Source organism: Diabrotica undecimpunctata, chromosome 5 (assembly GCF_040954645.1).
Source record: "Diabrotica undecimpunctata isolate CICGRU chromosome 5, icDiaUnde3, whole genome shotgun sequence".
NCBI lineage: Eukaryota > Metazoa > Arthropoda > Insecta > Coleoptera > Chrysomelidae > Diabrotica > Diabrotica undecimpunctata.
In genome coordinates this window covers 51,570,420-51,597,541 of record NC_092807.1, presented here as the reverse complement: position 1 = coordinate 51,597,541, position 27,122 = coordinate 51,570,420, and the positions used below count along the sequence as shown (strand labels likewise).

At 31.9% G+C, this 27,122-nt stretch overlaps 1 protein-coding gene across 1 annotated transcript in view; it reads right to left on the bottom strand.

Moving 5' to 3' along the window:
* The window catches only part of LOC140442183 (uncharacterized), a 184,525-nt gene that overhangs the window by 19,473 nt on the left and 137,930 nt on the right, over positions 1-27,122 (bottom strand). Inside the window, exon 3 of the mRNA XM_072533260.1 lies at positions 23,757-23,862. Coding sequence (XP_072389361.1) covers positions 23,794-23,862 — 69 coding nt within the window. The 3' untranslated portion in view covers positions 23,757-23,793. The remainder of the gene's footprint in view (positions 1-23,756; positions 23,863-27,122) is intronic.

Sequence of the window (27,122 nt, the reverse complement as noted above, 5' to 3'; positions counted from 1 at the left end):
AAGTAACATGTATTAAATCTGGGAAAAATATTTTTAAATTTTGTCCTGCTTTCACCATATAAGGAGCAGCATCCGATAAAATAAGCAGTAATTTATTAGAAGGAATAGTTGTCGGAAGAAAAAAAGTTGCTAATGTTTCTTGTATAAAACGCGAAATTGTTAAAGCATTTGTTTTCTCAAGTTGCTGGCATGAAATAAGATGAGATTTTGGTAAGGTATCTTCTTTAAGAACACCAATCAATAAATGAGCAATATACTTTCCTGAGGAATCAGTGGTTTCGTCTACAGATATGTAAAAATAATTATCTGCAATTTCTTCCTTAATATTAATTAACACCGACGAGTATAGCCCGTTCACATTATTTCTTCTTAGAGACCGATCACTTGGAACATTAAGTTTGCAATATTTTTTTAGAAACGAACTAAAATTTACATTTGCTAATTTTGAAAGCGGTATGTTTGCAGACACTAATGCGCGACACAAGTCTTCATTAAAAGTTTCTTGCTCATCTAATTTTTTTGAAGTAGATTGGAAACATTTAGCCATTGAAGTTTGATGTTTTCCTCCTATTTTTCCTTTTTTTGCAATGTGTGAAGCAGTTCTCACATGTTGGTCTATCTGAAATTTCTTCTCACATGCTATCTATAAATAAAAATAAAAACCTTTATTTTAACCCAACCTTTAAAATATAAAAATATACAAGGTGTTTTTGGTTAATCAAATAACTGGTTTGGAAAAAAAACACTCGCTAAGTGTTTTAAATGCAGTATTAATCCACAAATTAGTTTTTGTTACTAACCATTAGTACATCATATAACTTATTTTAAAATTCAACAAAAGTTTTTTTTTGTTAATTCAATTACAATAAAAATAATTGTGTTTTAGAATAGCTGACTTCATAAAAAAAAGTAAAGGTGAAAAATTTTTCTAAATACACACCATTGTATTGTACCATGGACAATAATTTTTTCTCACTAAAGGAAGCTATTTTTCATTTAAAAACAACCTACGAGTACTAAATTTCAAGTAAATACGTTTATTGGTTTTAAAGTTATTGTTGTTATTAACTAAAAGAATTTAATTTTTTTTAATTTTAACACCCTGTATCTCGAAAAGTAAATAAGTTTGACCCCTCATTAACTATATCGTTTTGTTCAATTTTTCGAGAAGTATCTACAGTCAAACGTTGTAAGTGTCATTTGGAAACACCCTGTATGTATGAAATATTAGATATTTAATAGAAAATATTAGATACTTACAATTTTGCCACAGACTAAACAGTAGATTTTTCCCATATCCATAGACAGCTCTTTATAAGGTTTAATCCAAGTTGAAGCACTGGTTGTTTTAGGCACATGGTTGAGGCACATTATAAAATCACAATCTTCCTTTTTGTTACGCACAACGAGTGTTTACGCTTTGAATATCAAAACAAAAATGATTTACAAATCTGAGCATCAAATTAGAAATGTTTAGGTACCTAATTCAATAAACTGGGAGATTTTGGAAAATCCCTAAATTAGGAACAAAACTATTAGCCGTTTACCTGCTGTTAAGATACAATAAATTGTAGATAGATTTGGGGATTAGATCATAAAATGCAAATGAGCGAACCCTTAGCGATTATCCAATAACTGAATGCCTCAGTGACCGAGACTTTCTAAGAATGTTGAGGGCTACTTAAATTGATCTTCTTTGAAATTGTAAATGTTTTGTACCTGTAGAGATTACGTACTTAGATCATTTCTTGATTAAAATGACTACAAAATTTTATACAAGAATTGAAATAAATTGGTATGTTTAAAAATTTTCAAATACAGTATAAAAATCTGAACTTTTATGCACTTTATGCAAACTTTTATACAAATATGCCAAAATATGAAATATTTGCATAAAATATGCACAATATGCAAAATATGCAATATGCATATTTGCCGAAGTCTAGTTATCACCAAAGAGTATCTCCCGTTAAGAGCGTAGGCGCAAAATTTCGGGCCAATGCTTTTTAAAAGCATTCGTATTTATGCAAGTATTTATGAAAAATTTAAAAAAGATTGAAAGAATACATTATTACTGAGGGCCGAAAGTCTCTGAAAACTTCTATAATGTTTATTTTAATAAGTTACAGGGGTGAAAAAGAAGATAAAATTTATTGTGATTTTTAATTTCAAATATCTCATTCAAAAAAACTTTTTGTTTATTCTAAGGGACTTTCGGCCCTCGGTAGTAATATAATCTTTTATTCTGGGTTTAAATTTTTCAAAAATATTTATCAGTTTTCCCAGGATTCGAAAAAATTGAATGCATTTAAAAAAGCATTGGCCCGAAATTTTGCGCCTACGCTCTTAAGTTTGGCAACATGCCGTCACTCACAGAATTCAATTTTTTCATTTTTTTACGTTCTATGAGATTAAATAATAAGGCTCAGCGCAATTTTATATTTAACCTTGATTTTATCCATTTTGAAGTCTATAAAAGGTTTTTCGAATTTTTGAAGATGGCGCACCGTACGGAAAAATCTGAAAAAAAATCAGAGATATAGTTTTTGATCAAATACACAAAATAAAAAAAATTGTATTTGCAGCCACCTCATGGAAAAATTTTGTTTTTAGGTTATGTACACTTAACCTACGGGTCTATAAAAATAGACAAATTGCGCTGAGTCTTATCTTTTAATCACATAAAAAGTAAAAATATAAGAACATTGGTTATACACGTTTAACGCAACAAAAACCCCTAGAAACCGTGCAAAACATGGTTTGGGGGGGGGGGGGATTAAGTGTTTTGCCCAATTGTTATTAAATGTTCCAAAAAATTTATTCGATTTTGAATATATCTAACCCATAACAACTCTTGATTTGATCTATTTTGAATTCTCTAAAATAGATAAAATCCCCCAAAAACCCCAAAAAACCCCTGGATGTGGATAGTGTTTGATCAAATACATGAAATAAAAAAAATTGGAAGTGGAGCTACCTCCAAAAAAAGTTGTACTAAAGCATTTTTGGGTAATGTACACTTAACCCATTATGGTTCTATAAAAAATAGAAAAGTTTTTTAAATGCTTAAACTGTGCGTGTCAATTTTTTGAAAATTTTAAATTGATTGCATCCCACCTAAAAAAAATAAAAACGAAAATGGACGTTTTTGGCAGTGGGTGGGGGGTGGGTGGTTGATGTCGGTAGCGGGCTAAAATTGCACTGAGCCTTACTTTTTAATCACATAGATCAAAAGTAGTTGTTACATACCTGTGGCAAAGAGTGTCACGAAAAGGCTTTTTTTTGCTAATGTCTCTGGTGTATTAGCCTGTTTTTTAATTATATTTATTGATTATGTGCAACATCTTTTTAAGTAACTCTTTGTTTTATTAAAGTGTCCCTAAGATTTTAGTTACCATTTTAATTAATAAACATTTCGTTTTCTTTTTACAGATTTTAAGTGGGTTCTATTAATTATTTCGGTATTTCCAATTTGTGCATTGCTTTCCAGTTTCGACAATATATTGATGAAGGTTCTGTAACTGTTGTCTTGTAGCATGTCTAAATAAAATATGATATTTATATGGGGTTAAGACACAATTGATTGTAATGAAAATTACATTTTTTCACGTTTTGATTTTGACTCCGGAAAGCGTTTTCAAAAAAAGATTTAAAAAAATGTATACTTCAAGTTGTTAGTAGGTTAAAATTAATTTTATAAAACATAACTTTCTAACAACTTAGGTTATTACTATTCCCGTAATTTTTTAAAATAATCTCTTTTTGAAAACGATTTTCGGAGTGGAAATCGAAATCGATATTTATGGTATATATAGTTTCTGTCGTTACCGTTATTACCTAGTACTGAAAGAAGTTTTATATCTAATAACTTTCTCCGTGTGACCGGTATTTTATTATATAGCATATGCAGCCGAATCACGATTTTGGTATAATATTTACAATACAATAACAGTGTATTATTAGAGTTAGACACGGTGTTCTGACGTGCCCAACTAAAATAATACGTGTTGGTGATAGTTTCCTGTTCAGTTGTCATCTGCCTTTTCCTTATGACATTATATTTTGGAATCATATTATATGAATATTTTTGAAAGTTCGTGTAATATTTTTTAGGTATGAAATTTTAATAAAGATGTACGTGTTACTCTTGCGGCTTACGATTTACGATATTGGATGAGCCGAAGTAAGGTGGTATAAATGCTTTTTTCGGGAAAGCGTACCAATGAAACACCAACCGAAATACATAAAACCTAAACTAGTTTCTTTAATTTTGGACCTTCCTTCTTGGATGGGGTGGTGGTGAGATTTCCCTATTCCCCCCGTATATGCGCTTCTAAACCGATTGTGCCCAAATTAAATTATTCAACAATGACACAACTTGAACCTGTGGGCTTAAAAGTTAATTGCTGAGCGCTCTCTATCAAATAGTACTGAAAAAAAGTATATAAAAGTGTGTATATTAGTTGCACGACCATTTTTAACATATTATACTCTCACTAACACAGTATTATAGTAAAAGGTATTATGATCAAAATTAAATTTTTTTTATAGAGGCCAAGTAAATTAATTAAAACTCGTACTCAGAGGCTCTAGACCAAAATAGGTTTTCAATTTTATATAAACAGGATAAAACTAATTTCCTAACTAATTTTAATCTAACTTTTTGCCAAAACTCGAACAATTACTCAGTTTCTAAAAAAAAGAGGAAAGCCAATTCTTCTCTTGCTGTATCTTCTCTCCGTTCAGCGACCTTCCATGTTTAACTTCAAATTTAGACCATCTCAACTTTTACTTGTTAACCCACCCCGTTTCGCTTTTTACTGTGGAGAAAGGGAGTACCAAGATATTGCTCAAGTTATGACTAACTTTGTAATCTGTTTTTTTTTTAAATATACGTACATTGGACGATTTGAAATCTTTAGATAATATAACAATAAATCATGAAAGTACTTCTGTAATGGAGGGTACAAAAAAGGTTACATATAACCCATTTAAAATTATCAGTCACACTGGCTTTGTAACGTCATCTATGACTTTTACGTAACTTGTTATGACTAAGAAGTTCTTAGTTGAGAAGCCTCCGTCCATTTATTTCCTCCATCCAAATTTTACTATTATAAATATAAAGTATAACCGTTCAAAAGATACAAGGAGGAGAGGAGATTTGGTTAGCATTGTATATACAGATTAATTTCATATTTGTTTTTAATATACAAAGTTTATAACAATTAATTTATTTAAAATATGTTTGTAAGGTTTTTGAGAAAAATTATTTTTTTACACGTATAGATTTGATTATCAAATAAAAAAATAATTTTTTGTAAAATTTATTATTAAAAGGTATGTATTATTTATCTACAATACATAAATATTTAAATTGCTTATCATTTCATAATTTTTTCTACTAATAATAATAAAAGTGTCCATTGAAGGATGATTCAACTTCTAGTAGAAGCGCAGAAAATTTTTGTTTGTGAATGGCCAAGCCGCCATAATATTCACTATTTTTGTTACAACTAACATTATAATCATTTAGTTCGGAAAATCCAGACTTGGCACACAACACTTCCTGATGGATAATGCAATGAAAAGGAACAACTTGATATCAAATAGTTTTCATATATTATTAATAACCTGTATGTTATGGAAAACAAATGTTTTAATTATAAAAAATTTAATTTTTGAATTTACGTGACTCCAAAAATGAGCTCACGTGTCAGTACTGACACGCGTGTCATAGTTTCGCCATTACTGGTCTAGACTTAATTTTCTGTCTACTATAAACATGTAAGTTTATTTAATAAACACTAATAAAGTATCTTAATATAACTTATCTTATAACGGAATAATTCCCAGTGGTTGGATGTATACCATAGTTTAAAAAAACTTAAAATAAGGTGAAAACTTCTATTGGTATATTTATAAAATTACTAAAATATCGAAAAGACAATTTTCAAAACGTTTTTGGTCCTACCATACCACCATCAGTGAAACTGAAGTATTTGCAAAAAAGCAACTTGCAAAACAGTATAAAAACATTTAGCCTATAGGGAACAATATGGCCTTTACTCGAAACGGCGGCTACGTCTGGGCCAGACAAAAGTTAATAACCAACTATGCTATAATTTCACTATTTGGGAGAGTGATTCATCGTTTAAAGGCTGAATATACTCAAATTTAAATGTACACAGCGGTCCTCGAAAACTACCCGTTTTCTCAATTGCAATTTGCGTTTTCTCATAAGAAATTACACAATATATAAGTAGTATATTTATTTGTGCTTCTCTATAGAAAAATTGACCAGGAGTTGTCCTACAGTGTACACAATTCTTGTTCACAAGTAGTAATTATGGTCATACAAAACCTGTATTCTTCCACGCAGCGATTATTACCGTCATAAAAATACCAAAAACATGATTTTTTCAATAGTAAAAATTAAGCACAAAATTGTAATTAAATAAATTTTATTTATATGTTCCGTTTCGTTACATATTTAAATTTATAAAATAAAAATCGATATTTTAAAACATTATTTTTCAATCGTTTGGCAACTTTGGAATTAGCGACGGAACTCCGTTTCAATTCCTACCCACAGAAAGCCATAAAACTGGTTTTTGCCGAGCAAGTGCCCATCAACAATTGTTCATTTACATTGGCGTTTCTGAGAGTAGTGCATGTGTTGCATTTTATGCGATAAGTAATACGAGTGTTATAGTTTGTCGTTTTATAGTAAATTTTTAGTTATATTCTGTGATTATTTGGTTTGAGTTTTATTGGAGTTGGACGAAAAACCGAGTTGTTCCAAGAGAAGACAGCAAAATTCTGATATTGATTCCAAAAATGGGCGGAAAATGTTAACGTCCGAAGAGAAGGTAATGATACGAAACGTTTATGAAGGAATTGTCGGCAGGAAAATGGCATTAAATGTTAGCCAAGCGGTCGACATTTGTAGCAGTTTAACAAAAGTATCCGTTGGCTGTATTTATCGTGTACTTAAAAATATTTCGGAAAATAAAAAGCAAGAAAAAGGTAAAACTAGAAGTAGGAAAAGCATTGTTTTGGATGACGAGACAAGGAATATTATACGTCGAAAAATTCATTCATTTTATTTTCGCAGTGAAATTCCAAAACCGAAAAATATTTCTCAAGAGCTCGAAAACGATGACTCCTTACCCAAGATATCTCGTAGAGTCTTAATCAGGACCATGCGCGAAATGAACTTTCGATATGTAAAAACTCAACAGAAAAAGTATGCTATTAGAAAAAAATAAAATTATTGTGTGGAGAAGAAAATATTTAGAAGAAATACGCAAAATTCGCAGCACTTGACGCAAAATATGTTATTTGGATGAAACCTTGATTAACGAAGGTCATACAGTTGGAAAAGTTTGGCAAGATTTAAATGTCAAAAGTAAACGCGAAGCATTTATAGAAGGCTGGTCTACAGGATTAAAAGCTCCATCAGGAAAGGGACGGTGTTTAATCATCACCCATATAGGAAGTGATACAGGGTTCCTTGATGATGGTTTTCTTCAATTTGAGTCGAAAAAAACAGGTGATTATGAAAGAAATTGAAAGGGAGGATTCAAGAATGGCTTACAGAAAAGGGGATTGCATACGAAGAATCAATGCTCAAAATTTAGCTACTTGATATTGCACGGTTAAGGAAAAGTGAATATCTTAAATATGCTGTAGATGAAACTGCAAAAGATTATGGTGTCAAAGTTCTGCGTCTACCACCTTATCATTGCGAACTTATTCCCATTGAACTTATCTGGGCGCAAGTGAAAGGAGAAGTAGCACGCAATAACAAAGCGTTATTACGTTTACGCAAATTAAACGAAGTTAAGAAACTTTTGATTCAAGCAATCCTCCATGTAACTCCAGAGAAATGGGCTAAATGTATAGGCCACATAATTAAAGAAGAACATCGTATGTGGGAACTTGACACTCATATCGAAGTTTTACTAGAGCCAATTATAATTACACCAGGTGGTGAAGATAATGACAGCGATAGCAGCACTGCATCTTCAGATTTAGACAGCGAATAATATTTTCTAATAGTTTAATAAGAACATCAGCATAAAAAAACCAAAAACAAAAAAAAAAACGAGAAGAACATAGTAAGTGTGTATAGTGTTTGTGTTTAAATAGAATAGTACAATGTTTTGTTACATCAAACATTATTTTTATTTTGTTTTTATAGAATTTTATTTTGTTTTATAGGATTTTATTTTGTTTTGTTTTATACTGTTTAAGTGTTTTGTTCATTTTATTTAATAAGACAATATGGCTATTGGCAAACACCCATTTAAAAAAAGTAACGCGCCACATGACATACCTCTGGGGTGGTGTGGAAACTGTCTTAAAATTTGTTTTAAAAAAATTTCATTGTGTAACTCTTTAAGGACGGGTCACGTCAAAAGACGTTTTAGCGTAACTTCCGCGACAGCCGGGTGGTATCAGTAAGCTTTCTGCAAAATTACTTGTTTTTATAGTTTTTTGTTTGTGGCATTCTGTATTTTTAGGGGAATGTAGGGAATGAGCCACAAAATATTTATTCATATGTTTATTTACTGACGTTTCGATCTCTATATCCAGAGACCGTTGTGAATTATACAAATCATAGTAATATTTATTTTTTATGGCTTTTTGCTTGTCGTTCTGTATTTTTAGAAATAATGTTGGGAATAAGCCACAATATATTTATTCAAATGTTTAATTTACGGAAGTTTCGATCTCTATAAAGAGACCGTTTTCAAACATACAAATGACAAATATATTTATTTTTCTATAGCTTTTTGTTTGTGGCATTCTGTATTTTTAGGGAGAAGGTTGGAAATAAGCCACAATATATCTATTTACATGTTTAATACACTGACGTTTCGATCTCTATTCCGTTTTTTGAAGATAGAAAAAAAAATAAATAATATAAGATTATAAAAATATATAATAATAAACAAATAAAATAAATATAACTATCATTTATATCTTTGAAAACGGTCTTTGGATATAGAGATCGAAACGTCAGTAAAAACTTGTAAATAAATATATTGTGGCCTATTTAGAACATTAATATTTGAAAAATAAAATATAATTAACGTTAAAATAAAAGTGACAAAGTGAGTGTACGTCACTGGATTTTCATACATCTTTCCGCATTTCTGTGCCTTTAAACGATGAATCACTCTCCCAAATAGTGAAATTATACCATAGTTAGAGGATCAGAGAGGGAAATTCAATTTCACTTCGTAGTGGGACAACAAGGGACTAATTTTTAACACTTTAAAAAGTATAGTTACGTACGGCTCGAAAGTCTGACAAATTAAGAATACAACAAAGCAAATGCTTAAGACAACTGAAGCGATTTTTAGCGACCATCGGGGGAGTGACAAACGTCCACATAGGAGAGATTATGATTACAAAACATAAACTAATGGAATATACATAGGTAGTCACTGAAATTCTGAACAAAATAAAACAATGTTTTATTTATTGAAAATGTCATAACAAACGGTCATTGTCTTTATTACTTGGTAACTGTAAGATAAACTGCCAAATAAATTTGTTTTTTGGCACCATATCAAAGTTGTATATATTATCTAATATGTAAGATCCTTTAAATAATGGGCTTGGCTTAAAAATTAGTCATTATATTATAAAACCAGAGGTAGATCTAAACTGTTTGTATATATTTCTATATGTATAACTTTTACAATGTCGTAAAATAACGAATGTTTTGTTAAACATAATCCACGCAAATCAAATGTATCTCAAATTGTATGTTCCTGTTTAAAAATTATTTATAAGTTTTGATTATATTTTAAATTTTTATTTGATTTAAATGTATTTGACTTATCTTCTCTACACCTGTAGAGAATATATAAGTAAACACATTTTAATCAAATTAACATCTGACAACAACGTAAAATCACATTTTATTTACACAGCAATATGCCACACCTATAAATGACAGGTCATTATTTGAAAATTGTTTCTCTGTAGCTGTTCAGCTCCAAATAGGAAAGCTGTAACCTCTAAAGAGCGTTATCCTAGGTAACAGTTAGTGAAAATCATAGACAAATAATACAAATAGATTGACTACTGTCATACAGTCGCGTTACCCCAGTGCGATAGAGAATACTGACGCAAAGTATTCCGCGTTGCTCTTTCTAATGAGCCGGGTTTATCGACCACGTGACCTCATTGGTCATTTGGGACACGTGTCGATAAACCTGACACATTAGAAAGAGATGCATGGACTGCTTTGCGTCATTTTCTCTGTCACACTGAGAGAACGCGACTGTATTGTAGCACTCAGTGTATTTGTATTATATATCTATGTTGGAAACCCCTTAGACAATGAAGCCCTCTATGGGTCACGTAAACTAGCTAGTTGTTGAGACCTATAATACCGACTGTGTACGAAAGAGATAGGAAAGGTAATGGAGAAACATTTCATTACATATCTCCTGGAAATTTTAAAAACAAAAAAATACGTCTTAGAATAAAAAGTCCAAAGAAGAAAATTGCAACTTGATATTTAACTAGCCTTTTTGTAAGAAAAAAAATCATTATGTCATCAATCAATTAAGAAATTATTTTGATGTACAATATATAAGTACTATTATATATCTAAACTAAAACTTGTATATACAATGAAGATACAAATGTCACTTCAGACTTCAGCTGTCGTATTAGTGTTGATGTTTATTTTTGTTCAAAATAATATTAAAGGCCTTTTGAGAGAAGAACTGCATGACAATCTCATGGATTTATTATTTAGCTTATGGCACAATAATAAAGAAAATATAAAATACAAATAAAAACAAATATCCATACATAATGAAAAATAAACTATGTGGATATTCGACGTATATGTCGAGACTACCTATTGAGTTTCTTTGGAAATTGGACCTGAAGGTTAATAAAGCCGGCTTTCTAGATTTCAGCCTGCTCCTTCTGAAATCGATGTATCGATAAGTATGGGTTATCATTGATCTTTATATGTTCTCTTACTAGGGCGTTTCGGATATAAGGTGGAGCTATTCCTGATATGATGGGAAGCCATTGGAGAGGAGTAGATCTCAACGATCCCGTTACCACACGCATAGCGCTGTTAAGTTCGGCATCGACATTCCGTCTGTAAGGGCTATGTATTCAAACAGGAGCAGAATACACCAATTGGAGAGCTGAGCATGGCAAGGTAGCAGCTAAATATCCACAAGTTCTTCCACAGAGCTTATGAATATTATTTCTCGTTTTCAGCTTAGCAGAGACTTTTTCAAGGTGTTCCAAGACAAAAACTTCCATATAATAAGTTTTTTAAATATCTTGTTATCTCAGTTTAGTTTTAGTTTATTCTAGATTTCACTGTATAACATATAGCTTTCACTGTATAATTATTTGGTACATGATCTTTAATTAGTGTTTTATATTCCGGAGAAATATAACTTTTAATAATTAGAAACTTTACTCAATGAAAACTTATATGCCCAGGGGCAAAGTCTTTATGCGTTTTATGCCCCCATTATTGTCCATCATCTATAACGCCCTGTAGCGTGAATGGTAATCAAGTAACATTGTGTTTTGTCATGACTAAAAAATCGTGCAGTGCAACTTCTTATCAAGACATACTCGCATTATATCGGGACTACGGCATTGCTGACATTCTTGGTATAACTGCATCTGCGTGTGTACGTAATAATCTCCATACTTCATAACAGTAGGCCAGGTTGTAATTTGTTATTTTCATTCAATTAATGATAATACGTATGCGTTGGTTTATATTTACTTATATCTGACAGTAATTACGGTATAATTGCTAATCCAGTTTTTTAATATGTGTATCGCTATAAGTTAATATCACTAAAATCTGATCAAGAAAAAGGAAGAAATAAGCAGTAGCCTTACGTTGAAATAAGTATGGGTAACATAATTTGTTATCACCAATGCTCTTATTTTATATTAAGAATATTATCAAAAGAAAAATACAAAAGTATTATAGAAGCTATGAGTTCATACGCAGACGAGGCAATGAAGTTATGAAGCGAGGCATCAATCGTTATGAAACTTTTTGCATTCGATTCGGGAAAGTGCCAAAAAATTTGTGAAAAAAGTGGTAGTAAAATGAAAATTGCTTTTGTGTATAAGGAAAATGCATTTTCAATATGCATAGAAAATGAAAACATTGCAACTCGAAAAATATAGACAGGAATGAGTTCAATTTTGTTACTCAGGGTTTTCGAGATCGCTGAATACGAATATTATGACAGCGATGGTTCTCAAGCTCCCTAGTGCCCAAAGTGGACGTCATGTCTTGCAGTTTAATGTTATTTTCATTCTAAATCGATCGAAAATCGTCATCACGTATCTCTAGGACCATCGCCGTCGTAATATTCGTGTTCAGCAACCCCAAAAACCACTGAGTAATGACCTTTTGCTAATTTCGAGTAAAAATAACATAAAATTTTTGGATATGAGCTCCACCCTGGGCACCAAGTACGTTGAAAACAATCGCTGTCATAATATACGTGTTTAGCGCCCTCTATTTTAGACATAAAACTCCAGGAGATGAGTCCGCCCTGAATACCAGGTAGCACGAGAACCATCGCCGTTATCATATTCGTGTTTAACGATCTCAAAAACCCACGATTAATGACTGTTGACTGATTTAAAATAAAATTAACGTACTCCAAAAGACAAGTAGTTTCACCCTGGTCACCAGGTAGCTCGAGGACTATCGTCCTTATCATATTCATGTTCGGCAATTTTAAAAACTCCCTAGTAACAAAACTTATTCCTATCGATATTGCAAATATATATGTGAGTTGCAAATTTTTCATTTTCTATACACTTTTTAAATGCATTTTATCGATTCAGCTTGCTGCGGAAAATTGGTAGGCTTAGTGCTTCGTTTAACGTTAAGAATACTTAATAACGAATATAGATGGTAAAAAATTAAGTGTAAATGAGCTTTAAAACATGGTGAGAAAATTTGGATCCAAAATAAATTTTAAGAAAAAATCTATTTCCTAAAAAAAAGAATTTAAAATGGCATTGTAGCTAAGCAGAGTATGGACCAGTTGAGACATACAGCCAGAAATGTCGGTAAGCCTTGGATCTGCATTACTGGCCAACCATGGTTTAGAACCAATTCGTTAGGGTTGGAACCGATGACGTCATAGTTTAACGATTATCCGCTAGTTGGTGCCAGGTGGGCAGTTGTGACAGGTGGGCAGATGCGATAGGTGGACAGGTTACGTGGCTCAACTTACAGATGGACAGGTGGGTATTGCCAAAAACGGCATTACACCATATCTATGGTGGTCCGAGTGATGCATATGAAACATCAAATGAAACTATGTGAGACATATACTATATATAATGTATATAGCGTGCCATCAAAAAATATATATTTACAGGGTATACCATAAAAAATATGATAAATCATCAAAAAAAGATCTAATTCAGGTTGTAGCGCGTAAACCATTGACATATTTCTTCTTATTTTCGCTGTAAAACGATTTAATCCAGACTCAGACAATGTACGTATATTAAAATTATAAGGTTACAATGCAGAAAGTTAACCATTACCAGTTGCGTAAAGTTGGAATTGTACTTAAACATAGGTCTCCGGTAAGAATGAAAATATTGAAATATATGTTGGTCATACAAGATTCTTCGATGGCCATCAGGCAATGAATTCCTGATGGGCAAATAAAAAACAGATAAAAATTAAGATTACATAACTTTATTAATATTTCATGTATATTTTGCGATGTATTACTGGGAAGATGTTATTTGGGAGATTGTTTTTTGATTACAGAATTAGACAAATAATTATACTACAGATCTGAAAATTTTAAGAATAATATTTTAAATTATTCCTTGATATACTTGTATTTTCTGTTGAGTATTTTTCACCTTTTTTTTTCTTTGTTTTAGTAACTATTTATTTCAATACTGTTAACAAATTATTTATGAATTTGCAAATATTTAGAAGCAGTGACTTAAATTTTGAGAAAAAAGTTTACAAATCAATTTAGAATGTTTAATATTTTTGGAGTTTAGTTCTAGCAGTAGTAAAGTTAACATTGTTTAATAGTGTCTCGTGAATTTAAATAAGAAAGGTTAAATTTGAACAGTTTTTACTATAACTACAACTGTAACTAGAAAAACTTAATTTTTAAACAAGAAATACAATTTGCATTTTAAAGACTGATAAATGATTATGTTGCCCGGAGAGCAACATAATCCATCCATATGGCCTCTGGTCAGAGTGATGAATGTTGCTCGATTGGCATAATCATCCGGTAACACCAGTAGTACATACACAATATGCATATATATTTTGTAGGTGCAATAAAATAAAAAGTAAAAACGTCTCAATTTTAGTTTTTATTTTATCTAAAGTGAAAAATAAAATCTTGTATGTACCACTATTGTTACCAGATGATTACGCCCATCAAGCAACATCCATCCCTCGGGCCAGAGGCCCTCTGGCTGGATTAAGTTGCTCTCCAGGCGTAATCATCTTAATGACACCCTTAGTGCATAAATAACTATTAAACTATTGTTTTTTAATTAATAATAAAGCGCGGAATGACGGGACGGGCGCTTTTGTACAATAAGAATTTAAACCAGCAACAGTTTGTGCCCTAGATCTTGTTTCTCTCTCTTATACATGCCGCAGTCGGAGCACCCTTGCTGTCATAAGCGCTTCACTAACGATTAAAAAACAATATTTAAAATGAAAAAGACCCAAAATTATATCGGGAAATGATAGAACAAAGTTTGAAATTGAATTTAGGTCCTTAGTGAATTTAACAATAATGTTTTTTACTTGTGTTTTGAGCCTTGAAAATGGTAATCTTGCGTTTCTCTCAGTTTTAAATTATTTATAACCCGAAAACGATCAAGTTTACAGAAAAACTCCTTATTTTGTTCAGAATGATGTATAAGTACAGTTGATATTTTTAAAATGGATTTAAATTGTCAACCACGCCATAAAATTATATCAGCGACAGATTATAGCAAATTGAAATGTTCTGAATGCAAAACCATGGCATGGTATTTGTGTTCTACCCCAACCCTTAAACTTATCACCTACAACTCAGTAGAAAACTTTGAAGAACCATATCTTGCTTCAAATCAGTCTTAGAGCCTTCTACTGTAGACTATTTAAAGGTAATTATTTTTTATTTAAATCGGTGATTGATTGGGTTATTCAATCAACGTTTAAATTTAATGCAACATCGCATATACGTAAAACCGTTGATTGAATTATTCGGTAAAACTGCGTACTATAGAGTTATAGAACAATTTTTGCGAAAAAATAAGGAAAATTGCCCAAAAATGGTGTGAATGGCAAACTTTGAATAATCGTATCTCGGATACTGTAAAACCTAAAGATTTCTACTAAATCTTATTTTAGGATATTTTAAGAAAAAGGATAAAAGCTTTTTTAATAAATCAATGTCTATACCTACATCCTTGTAAAAAAAGTTATGGGGCATAAAATAAGAATTGCCCGTGTTTCTGTTTTTTAGCTTCGTTTTTTGAATATATTTTTGTAAAAACAAATATTTTTAAATTTAAAAGGTGACATTTCGATAGGAAATTTAATTTTAAACAACTTTTTTGTAGATGGATATTCTATGCAACATGAAAAGTGCATACAACTCACCCAAATGCAGCCTAGTGTAAAGGGTCAAATTCACCCCTTTCTCTAAAACGCACCCATTTAAATGGTAGTACTCTACGGTTTTTTTTATATTTGGAGGTCCATTGACCATATGAAATAATAGAACCCCTCTAATGTTTTATTAATAATAGAATATTGAAAACGACCTTACCCCGCGTAACTGAAGTAAAGTCATTTTTACCATCATATTTAAAAAAGGCAACAGAGAAGATCCAGCAAACCATAGAGGTATTGCCCTACTTAAGTGTGTTGGGAAGATATTTACTAATATTCTGTTAAATAGACTCAGAGATTGAAAATAATACTCTTCCTGAGTGTCAGTCATGGTTCAGGAGATCAAGGCATTTCATTGATAATGTATCACTCCCTCACTTCTACTACACAACTGCAACTGCGACTGAAAAAACGAAAATTATACGCTGCATTTGTAAATTATAAACGGACTTGACTCCATTTTGAGTCCACTATTGTTTAGGTTATTTATTGCGGATATAAAGCAATTTTTTAGCAGCCAAGGGTCAAAAGGTATCTTCATCCATAGCCAAAATCAAATAATAATGATACTGTACGCTGATGATTTGGTCATTCTTTCTGACTCAGCAGCTGAACTCGGTAAAAATTTAAGTTATCTATAAAAATACAGTGACCAGAATCAGCTAGCTGTAAATGTTGGCAAAACCAAAATTCTTCCATTTGCCCGAAGCGGTCAAATCGGCATTAGAGGTGTTAAATTCCTATATAATAATGAAACAATAGAAGTTGTCAATAAATTTGTACACTTAGGAGTCAACTTAATCACATCACTTTTTAAAGCAGTGGCCGATACAACATTGGAAAGACCAAAACATGCAATTGCTAATATAAAAGATTTATTGGCTAAAACCAAAATAAATTCTTGGATATCTCGTGTGCAACTTTTCGATTAGTTAGTTTAATGTCTTGTTATGAACTGTCTGTTCCTTTGGGAATAAGATATGCTGACCAGTTGGAAAGAATACAAATAACTTTTTTAAAAACTTTTACATCTTAGGATCAATACACCTGATTATGCTGTTAGGTTGTAAACTTAACAGCAAACTATTTTTAAGCTTACTTTAAATTGGTTTATCAAGCTATCGGAAAGGAATGATTTAAGACTTTTTCTTATTTTTTTTTTGCGTTAGCTTCAGATTACTTCATTAAATAATTCAGTAAATAAGAACAGATACAACGGGGTCTTAACAAAGCATGTTGAAAAAATTTATGGATACGCTTCATCAAGAAGACATGCAAGCATTTTCCCATCAACAATATTAACTATTTAGAAGCAATTATCCATAGATACCACAGTACGGCAATATCTATAATTTAAAATTCCCATAAAATACATTCGTACCATGGCGCAACTTCGAACAACAATAAATTAATATATCTAATTCCAAAGACCCCATCAATTATATAACCAGTAGTGGTATTTATAACATAAAATGTTCACATTGTAATACGACCTATATAAGAAGAACTTTTAGATCACTGTCTTCACAGCTCTATATCCCAGAAGATGTATCCCTTATTCACAATATTCCCCAAAAAACTTCCTAAAACTTGACTTATAAAGATCTTGGTATTATCAAAGAACAGCAGACAAGTCCAAATTGTGTTAATCGAAATGTCTCATTCAATCGAGACTTCCTTCCGCTCCATCGCCAACTATTCTCATGATCTATATCCTTGAGATCTACTGTTACATTAAAATTTACACTAATCTTCCTCCTTTTGTCATTTATTCATCTTTCTCAGCTCACTCCAAATCACTCTTTCCTAATACATCTAACTTTTCCATCATTCCCCACTTCTTTCCAGTATTCTAAACTTCACCTCTGAACCTAATGCCCAATGTTCTTCCACCATTGCCACATAATTAAATTCAGATTAGACAATTCTATCCCCCATCTATAAACCATTCACAATCACACAATAATTATAGTCCCTCACTCATATACATCCCCTCATATTCACATACCCAGATAATTTCATGGTCCATCTAAAACCAAGCCACACGTCTGAATCTCCTCTTACCAATCACAACACTTCAGTAACGTCTTGTTCAGTTAACTTTTCCTATCACAAAAACAATAAAACATTACAAATCATAACTCTAACAAAATAGATTCACCCTATACCCATCAGTTTTGTCAATCTTCAATAATCTGTCATCACATATTAAAAAATTTAAGTCAACTCTTGCCATTTCCACACATTCATAAACCTATAACTTAGACACCCAAAATTTTTCAGGTTTCAAATGTAACATTTGAACATGTAGGGCCGTATTTAAATACTAGCAGTATTTAAATCAACCAATCATTCTGACCACCTCCTATATCAAACAAATAATTACGTACATCAATCAATATTTCACTCGGTAAGAATACATATAATTCACAATATTACAGTAATGCCCACAGCACCTTTAACACTTCTGCTTAACTAAGATCATCACCCTTCAACTTTCTTTATAGCATACTATATTTTCCTTATCCACACATACTCCCTCAGGTTATAGTTTCAGAACTCTGGAGACCTCAGCCCCTTGTCGAGTCTCTTCTCTTCTCACATTAACATTAAAACATCACATATTATAACTTTAATTAACTTTATCCATCTACCTTATGTTCATGAACTTATAACTTATACTGCTTATATTTCTCAGGTACCAAATGTTGTTTTTTTTAACATGTAGGGCCTTTCTACTTAAGTTATAAGTTAAGTAATATACCAATAGTACAATACAAAATTTATTCTATTCACACTCCATCACACTCAAATACATCAATTAATATTTCACTCTGCAATAATGAAATTTAAAAAAAAAAACCCCAACTTCCTACAAATATCTGCGTTCTATTTTCCAGATATCAAATGTTGAAAAAACATATAAGGTCTTTTATAAAAACCTTTATTTCACCACCACTGAATTCAGCTCTCTGTATAGTTGGTTGCCTACCTGTACTCACAACTTGTAGCAAACTTTAATTCACCTACATTATTAGCCAATTTTAGAAATTTCCCAACGTAATTTTAGGATAAATTATACTTCAAATTACAACATATTGATGGTTGCTATTATCATTATATAAAATTTCCACATATTAAATTTAAATTTTGCTGGCTACTGTCACATTTAGACACATACCTCCGGTTAAATTGATTGCTTTGTTCCGACTTCTGTCCTAACACGTCATTTTAATTTTTAATCAGTTGCTATTCGCGATTGAAAACAAAGTATCTGACCTCTGGCGGAATAAATTTAAACTACTAAAAGTGGTATACACAAACCAGACAGCTGTTGATTTGAATAGAATTATTAAATTTTTGTAGTAAATTTCAGCATTATGACTTCGTTAAAGTATTTTAAATCAAATCGATATTGTTCTGTTGCTCATTGATTTCATGCATCGAGTTAGAATTAATCAAATGAACTATCTTACAATAAAGTCAAGTTCAAGTTATTTATTTATGTTAATATACAATAAAGTACTTATATATGTCAAAAAATAGTATAAAATAAAAATAAACCTATTAAAAACATAAGGCATAATATAAAATAATGCATTATATTAGTTAAGACAAACATTGCACAGAACATTATACTCTGGGTTCCCAGGTATACACAAAATAGGATTCATCAATACACAAGCCAGTTCCAAACATTAAAGTTAAAATTTAAGAATTCATCACTTGAAAACTGCTTCCCCTTCAACCAATGGTCTCTTTGCTTCACCACAATACTCAAAGATATCATTAAGGCTAATTTCCATTTTTAAATGATAAAAATAATTCATCTTAAACCAAACTAAACATGCAAAAGTAATGGTAAACATTCGACTGTTATGTTTGTTTATACTATTTATATCGGCAATGACACTGCAATCGACCTGCCCTCTACATTCAGTTTCAATCGCGAATAGTCGGACAATTTTCAATTAAAGGTGACTAATTTACAAATTGAACTAAACGGTAGCGGCAACCATGTAAAATTTCAGCAGTAAATTCTTACCGGGGTTATTTTTATTGTGTATGCTTCGCCCAGGTAAATAACTGAAAAAGTAAGATAAGTCCCATAAAATTTGCCCCCGTAACAATATAAATTGGTGCGATTCACGAGTGTATAGTGAGACAAGTTCATTGAATAGTTTGCAAGATCGGTAAACTTATCAATATTTTGCTGGTCTATATATATTTACGTTCTTAGAAAGAATGTGAGTAAGAGAAATATGATATTTTAGTTTATTCGTTCCACCTTTTATATGTGCATAGGTGTAGTGTGTTCTATTTCTTGGGAATATATTTATTAAATAGACTTTATTATTAACTTTAAAATAGTTTTAAGGTAAGTAAAGTAAATTTGAGGCAAGTTTATTCTTTATATAGTATTAACCATTTAACGGACGCTCAATATACAAAGAGAAATCTGACAATTAATTTATTAGATTTGATTAAAAACACATAAATTAAAACGAATTTACATCCAAAAAGATTTTTTTCTCATTTTCAAAGAAAACAGTACAATTTTTAATAAAGGAACATATTGTATCTTAAATGTAAATTAAATTTTAAGGTGAAAATTTTCGAAACATTCGGGGTGTAGATGCATTCTACACCTTTTACATAAATAAATAGTATTACTTTTGCACATCCTACATTCTTGCACTATCGTCTCTTTTTGTAATGTGGCCAATATTGTCGAATCTAGTTTCATCTGGTAAAGCAAATTTAGATTGACGTCCATGTACTGTTTGACACTGATGTAGTGGTTTCTTCACTATTATAAATTATAAATATAAATCTATGTCGGCTCATGCTTTCTCTTATAATGTGCACTTCTTTATCCTCATCCTTTGACCAATGCATATCAACTTGAAGCAGAGTGTGAACCAGCATATGCTAATAATTTTTTTAAATCTATGTTATTCATTTCAAAATCGTGACGGTTATTCTGCGATGCGATGCATAAATATTTGTAAAATATAGAATGCTCTCAATTACTTTTTTATCAAAAAAGATTTAAAAAACTTCAATATATGACTTGCTTCCATGGTTGGCTTTTATATTGTCTAAATATCAATCAGACCAAAGATGAATTACTACTGAGCACGAAGGAGTATCTGTTCTTACAACTTTGGATTTACTATTTTTGCCCGGTTTTTTCTTTGGATGTTTTATCTGTGGTTCAAAGGAATATCATAATCAGAATCGTCACAATTCCCAATCACTTGTATTTCATATGTACCTGCAATATCCGATTTTATTGATTCTTCACAAATAATATTATCATCAATGTTTCTACATCAGAAACTTTCTAATCTAATCTCGGCGGCAAATAAACCACATTAGGTGAGTCCGCATTTTCACAATCTGGGTCTTCTTCTAACAAAGCTATTAACTCTTTAGTAGTTAGTGCCATCTTCATTTCATATTTCGAGAATTTACTGAAATAAACAAATGCACTACTATATACACGCATTAACATGATAATAGTTTATCTTACTTCATTTTAATTTATATGAACTTCATAATATATTTTTATATTTATATAAACAAATAAACACAAGGAAAATTTCAAATTAAGTTAAAAAAACAAATATAACGTTTACAGCACACAGCAATTCTATAAATAGAGAATGATGTGTAATGACGAGATCGTATGTTAAAATTTCAGATTGTTTAGCCTAATGAAAAAATAAGTATTTTCTAAAGTTTTCTGTTTTTTGAAGTTCTGTATTAGGTAGTCTCTAATAAGAATAAAATTTTGCTTTAATTTGTTAGATAACTATAAGATACCTGTCAAAAGACACATGATAATTTAATAATTATATCGGTCTTAGATTTAATGTTTACGTAATTACTCACGTGTTTAAATAAATAATTAATTTTTTTTTGCTACGCCTCTGCAAAATTGATTGGTGGAATATGATTTCGTTGAAAAGTTATCGTTAAGAGCTTCATTAAGGGCGATCTTGCCAAGTAATCACCTTCAATTAAAAATTGTTTTAGAAACGTTCTATGATGTAGCTCGATAAGACTTTTATTATTATATCTTTTATAAAGGAATTTTTAAATATATTTTTCTTTAATTCTAAACTGGTACAATCACAATAGGATCTCATTCAATTTGTGCACACGTTAATCTAAACCGCATGGTTATCGCGGAGAAGTGGGAAGTGCGGTGGGTGGTAATTGGGCCTATAAGAATTCATTGCTAGCCGAGCAGTGAACTAAAGATTGTCTCATGTCTCGAACCTGTGAAGTTTCCGCATGTCAAAATAGATTAAAAATAATTAAATATTTCAATTACTGTATAGTTATATTAAAATATTATTTTTTATTTTATAAATATTAACCATTAACCAACTACTAAAAAATGGTCGAGCTGCAGGTCCGGAGGGAATTTCAGCAGAACTAATCAAATGCGGCACTAATAAACTGTTTGAACGATTAACCTGGTGTATAAACCAATATCTAAACGGTGCACCAGTCCCGCATGAGTGGAAAGTATCCTTCATATCATCTATACATAAGAAGGGAAGTAAACTGGACTGCTCAAACTATCGAGGTATATCAGTAACCAGTACCTTAAGTCGCCTATATGGAAGGATACTTCGAGACATTATCGAACAAGAATATAAGGAACAAGAAGAAGAGGAACAATCTGGCTTTAGAGCGGGAAGGAGCTGCACCGATAATGTGTTTGTTTTGAAACAAATAATAGAAAAAAGATCAAGTACCAACCAAGAAACCCACCTTATGTTTATAGACCTTCAGAAGGCCTATGATACTGTACCCGCTAAAAAGCTATGGAAAGTTTTGCAGGAAACAAACATTAACCACACAGTAATTATCGCCCTTAGACTTTCAAAAAAATTTCCTGTAAACAAGAGACTCCGGTAGGGGTGTTGCATATCCCCCACATTGTTTAAAATCTACGTGGCGAAAGCACTGTATCAGTGGAAGAGAAAGTACAGAGGAATGGGCATTGACCTGGGAGAAACTTGCCTATATACCCTACAGTTTGCAGACGATCAAGTCCTTATAGCCAACGATAAAGAAGACCTGACATATATGGCCAGAAAACTACAGGAAGAATACAATAAGTGGGGTTTAGAACTCAATACACAAAAAACAAAATATCTCCCAATAGGCGCAGAACTATCCAACATTCAGATGGACACAACCGAAATTGCATTCTGCACTGAATATACCTACCTAGGAATTGATTTCGACACCACAGGCACAGACAATAGGGAAATTAGAAAACGAATAACCCAGGCCCGTAGAACAATTGGATGCCTTAACGGAGTTCTTTGGAGCTCAGAAATTGGTAAAAGACGAAAATACAATATATATGAATCTCTCATAAAAACCAGCTTAACCTATGGTACAGAGACATGGAGACTAACAGAAAGCAATAAAAGAAAACTCGAAGCAACAGAAATGGATGTATTTAGACGATCACTTCGAATATCTAGGGCAGAAAGAATTAGAAACGATGAAATAAGGAATCGGATGGGGATAGATGGATCACTGGCAACAGACATAGAAAGGAAACAACTTATATGGTATGGCCATGTTCAAAGAATGCCAGAAACAAGACTACCAAAAATCGCCATGAAATGGATACCACCAAATTGTAAGAAACGAGGAAGACCAAAAAGAACATGGAAGGAGGGAATAACAAAGGCAATGAGCTCCCGAGACTTGACCGAAGAACAATGGAATGATAGAAATTCGTGGAAATTAGGCATCGGACAACGACGCAAGACGTTTTGAAACCGATATATATATATATATATATATATATATATATATATATATATATATATATATATATATATATATATATATATCATCATCATCATCATGTGCAGCTTTATCAACCGTTTCCAATTACGGTGCAGCCTCCCTTATTTCAAAGTTATTCTATGTTCTTATTATTATTCGTTAATATATATATATATATATATATATATTAACCATTTATTAGAACTATAAAATTTTATACAAAACTTACCTTCAGGGCCACTTCAAGTTCTTCTTCCCTCATAATATTAGGCACGTGGCCCGTAGCCCCTTAAAAGGGCTGACGAGCTCATCGTTCCTCTACTATTATCGGAACCCTAAAAATTCAATAATTTGTTAATTCAAAAGTCTATATGTAATATTTTTACATACTCAACAAAAGACAAACGCATGGTGTTTATATATAGTTAATGCTTTAATTCATTAGTAGGTTTAATGATTATTTTAGTTCAAGTAATGCACTGCCCAATAATCAACATCATAAAATGAAAATTGTATTGCTATGTATTTCATCCATTTAAAATATGTACAAGTAAAACATATTTAATAATTTTTATTTCTATTCATTTGTATCTAACCGTATTTCAATCGTATCAAAGAAAACTGGTCGAACCTGTGAACCTAAAGTGATCTAATAGTTAGGAAGATTTACTTGAATCTTTAAATCTATCAGTGTATTCTGAAAATGGGGTATAATAACACTATCTTTGTAAGCAACCCAATACAGGGAGATTACGCAAAACGTGATTTCTCAGTTTTAGCGTTATCGACAAAACTTAAAATTCAAATAAAAGATTAAATTTGACCATCAAGTTCTGTGCTCTTGATCAAAATCATTAAATTTATAATGACGGGTTTAACCATTGTTCCTTGTTCAATATTTTTTATCACTGCCTTATATCACTGATCATTTTACATTTACTTAGTAGCTGTATGAAGGTTTTCTTCTCATTTTGCATTTCCTACAGCATGGTTCATTCACGCTATGTTATAGAGGTGTTTTCTTTTCTTCAGATAAGTTTGCTCCAAAAGGCTCTTCAATTACCATTGACCCTTTGCCAGCCAGTTCTGGATGAAATTGCCAATGCTATCTTTCGTGATGCTACAGAATAGTTTTCGGCCTTCAAAGATTCCTCTAAGACCTTGCTTTATCAGAGAGTCTGGTAGTTCTTTCCCTTGGACTCCTTTATACTCCGGCACCCAAGTTAGGTACACTTTATTGTCTCGTTCCAGATTAATTAATTAATCTTTATACTAATCTTTATAGTGTTTCATTCAATTTGGTTTAATAAGTGGATGATTTGTCACTAATATTTTCGCTTGGCTATCGATAGAGATTTTTTTCGACCTGTAGCTTCTCCTAATGATTTTATATGTTAATATTGTGCCAGTCATGATAGAATAGAATGTTATGAATGACATGGAATATCATGGCTGCGCAACCTGAGAGAGTGGTATGGATGTACATCAAATGAACTTTTCAGAGCAGCCGTCTCAAAAGTCCGAATAGCTATGATGATTGCCGACCTCCGCCGCGGAGATGACACTTGAAGAAGAAGAATTGTGCCAGTCTGTAACACTAATGCGCAGATGCGCTTCACACAGAAAAGTTTTTGACCTATTAGTGAAGGATATTTGCCCACCTCGAATATAGGAATACATATATACAGAGTGATCCTTAAATAATTGTATAAAAAGAAACAGTAGATTCTACACTTTAAAATATTACGATTTAAGCCAACTCACTTCAATAAAATGTTGATATTAAGAAAGATATAGGGGGTTAAAGTGGAAATTTACAATGTTATTTTTCCCTATAACTTTCACGTTTGTAGACATTTATGCATACAAAATTTTTAAATGGATGCTTTTAAGTATAAAAAATTTGATGCATACTTTAACTTAGCTAATAAAGGGCTATGCCACAAATGCGGCATAAATTTGCGCTTAACTTTTTTGCTCTTTAAGTTAGCCCTATTTGTGTCAAAAAATATTAAACATTCAATATTTTAACAAAAAAGATATACTTGTTAATAACTTCAAAACTCAACAGTTTTTGAGATAATCGCACTTTACAAATCAGCTGCATAATAATTCTTAGTTGTGATATTTGTGCAGTAAAGCACTGAATATCTGAAATAAGTATAATTACTAGTTTATTCTTATAAAAACAGCTCAAAGATGGTTATGTGACATCACAAAATGCTATATTAAGGCTCATAAATGTCTTATTGAAGCGAAACTTCTATCTTCTTCTTTAGGGCCGTGTCTGTCTTTGAATGTTAGATGTCATCATGTTTACAATTCCTGAAATCTTTCTCTATCGTTTCTATAAGCTTTTATACTAGCGTTGTATAATTGTTTCTCTATAGTAAAATGCTGAGCGCACACAGCTATAGTCACAGAAGAAGCGCCACTTTTTCTCCATAATATGCTAAGGCCAACGTCACGGAAGAAGCACCACGAGACGGCGTGACGAGTACGAAATAACGGTCTTCACATCGATCTACTACTCTCCATCAATTCGTTTCTAGTCATCATATATTTTTTAATGTTCTTCTTCTTCTTCTTAGCCTTCTGTCGTCCATGTTTGGACATAGGCCTCTCCCAACTCCTTCCATCGGGGTCTATCCTGAGCAACATATTTCCAATTTATTCCGGCTATTATTTTAATGTTATCAACCCATCTCATCTGTGGTCTTCCTCTTGGTCGTTTACTTTCGTAAGGTCTCTAATGTTGTATTGTAGTATTCCAAGTTGGTCTTTTTGTCTAGCAGTGTGGCCCGCGAAGCTCCATTTAAGTTTGGCAATTTTTCTTGCTATGTTCTCGACTTTTGTTTTGCATCTTATCCAGTCGTTCCTCTTTTTATCTAACAGTCGTATACCCAACATTGCTCTTTCCATTGTTCTTTCTGTTGTGGCTAGTTTATTCATGTTTGCCTTGGTTAGGGTCCAGGTTTGACATCCATATGTCATGATAGGAAGGATGCATTGGTTGAACACTTTGCTCCTTAAGTATTAGGGTATTTTGCGGTTCTTAAGTATCCAACTAAGTTTTCCAAATCCTGCCCATGCTAGTCTTGCTCTTCTAGCAATTTCCGCACTTTGGTTCTCTTTGTTAAGTCTCAGGATTTGGCCTAGGTAGATATATTCCTGGATTTGTTCTATCTCACTGCCATTTATAGTTATACGTCTGGGGTCATCTGTGTTTGTCAAATTTTTTTTTTCTTATTCATTTTTAGGCCGACGTATTGGGAGCTGGCTGCTAGTTCCCCCATTATAATTTGCAGTTCCTCGAATGTGCTCGCTATAATCACTATGTCGTCGGCGAATCTGAGGTGGTTTAACTTGTTGCCATTAACGTTAATGCCATAGGTTGACCAATTTGTAGTTTTGAAGACGTCTTCTAGGGCTAGGTTGAAAAGGTTTGGCGATATTACGTCTCCTTGTCTCACTCCTCTCTTAATGGGGATGGGATTTGTATTTTTATTTTGTATTTTTTAATGTTAGTTGTTAATAAATTTCTTTTAAACTAGAATCAAATTTTATTTTTAAACATCTTATTTATTGCATATAA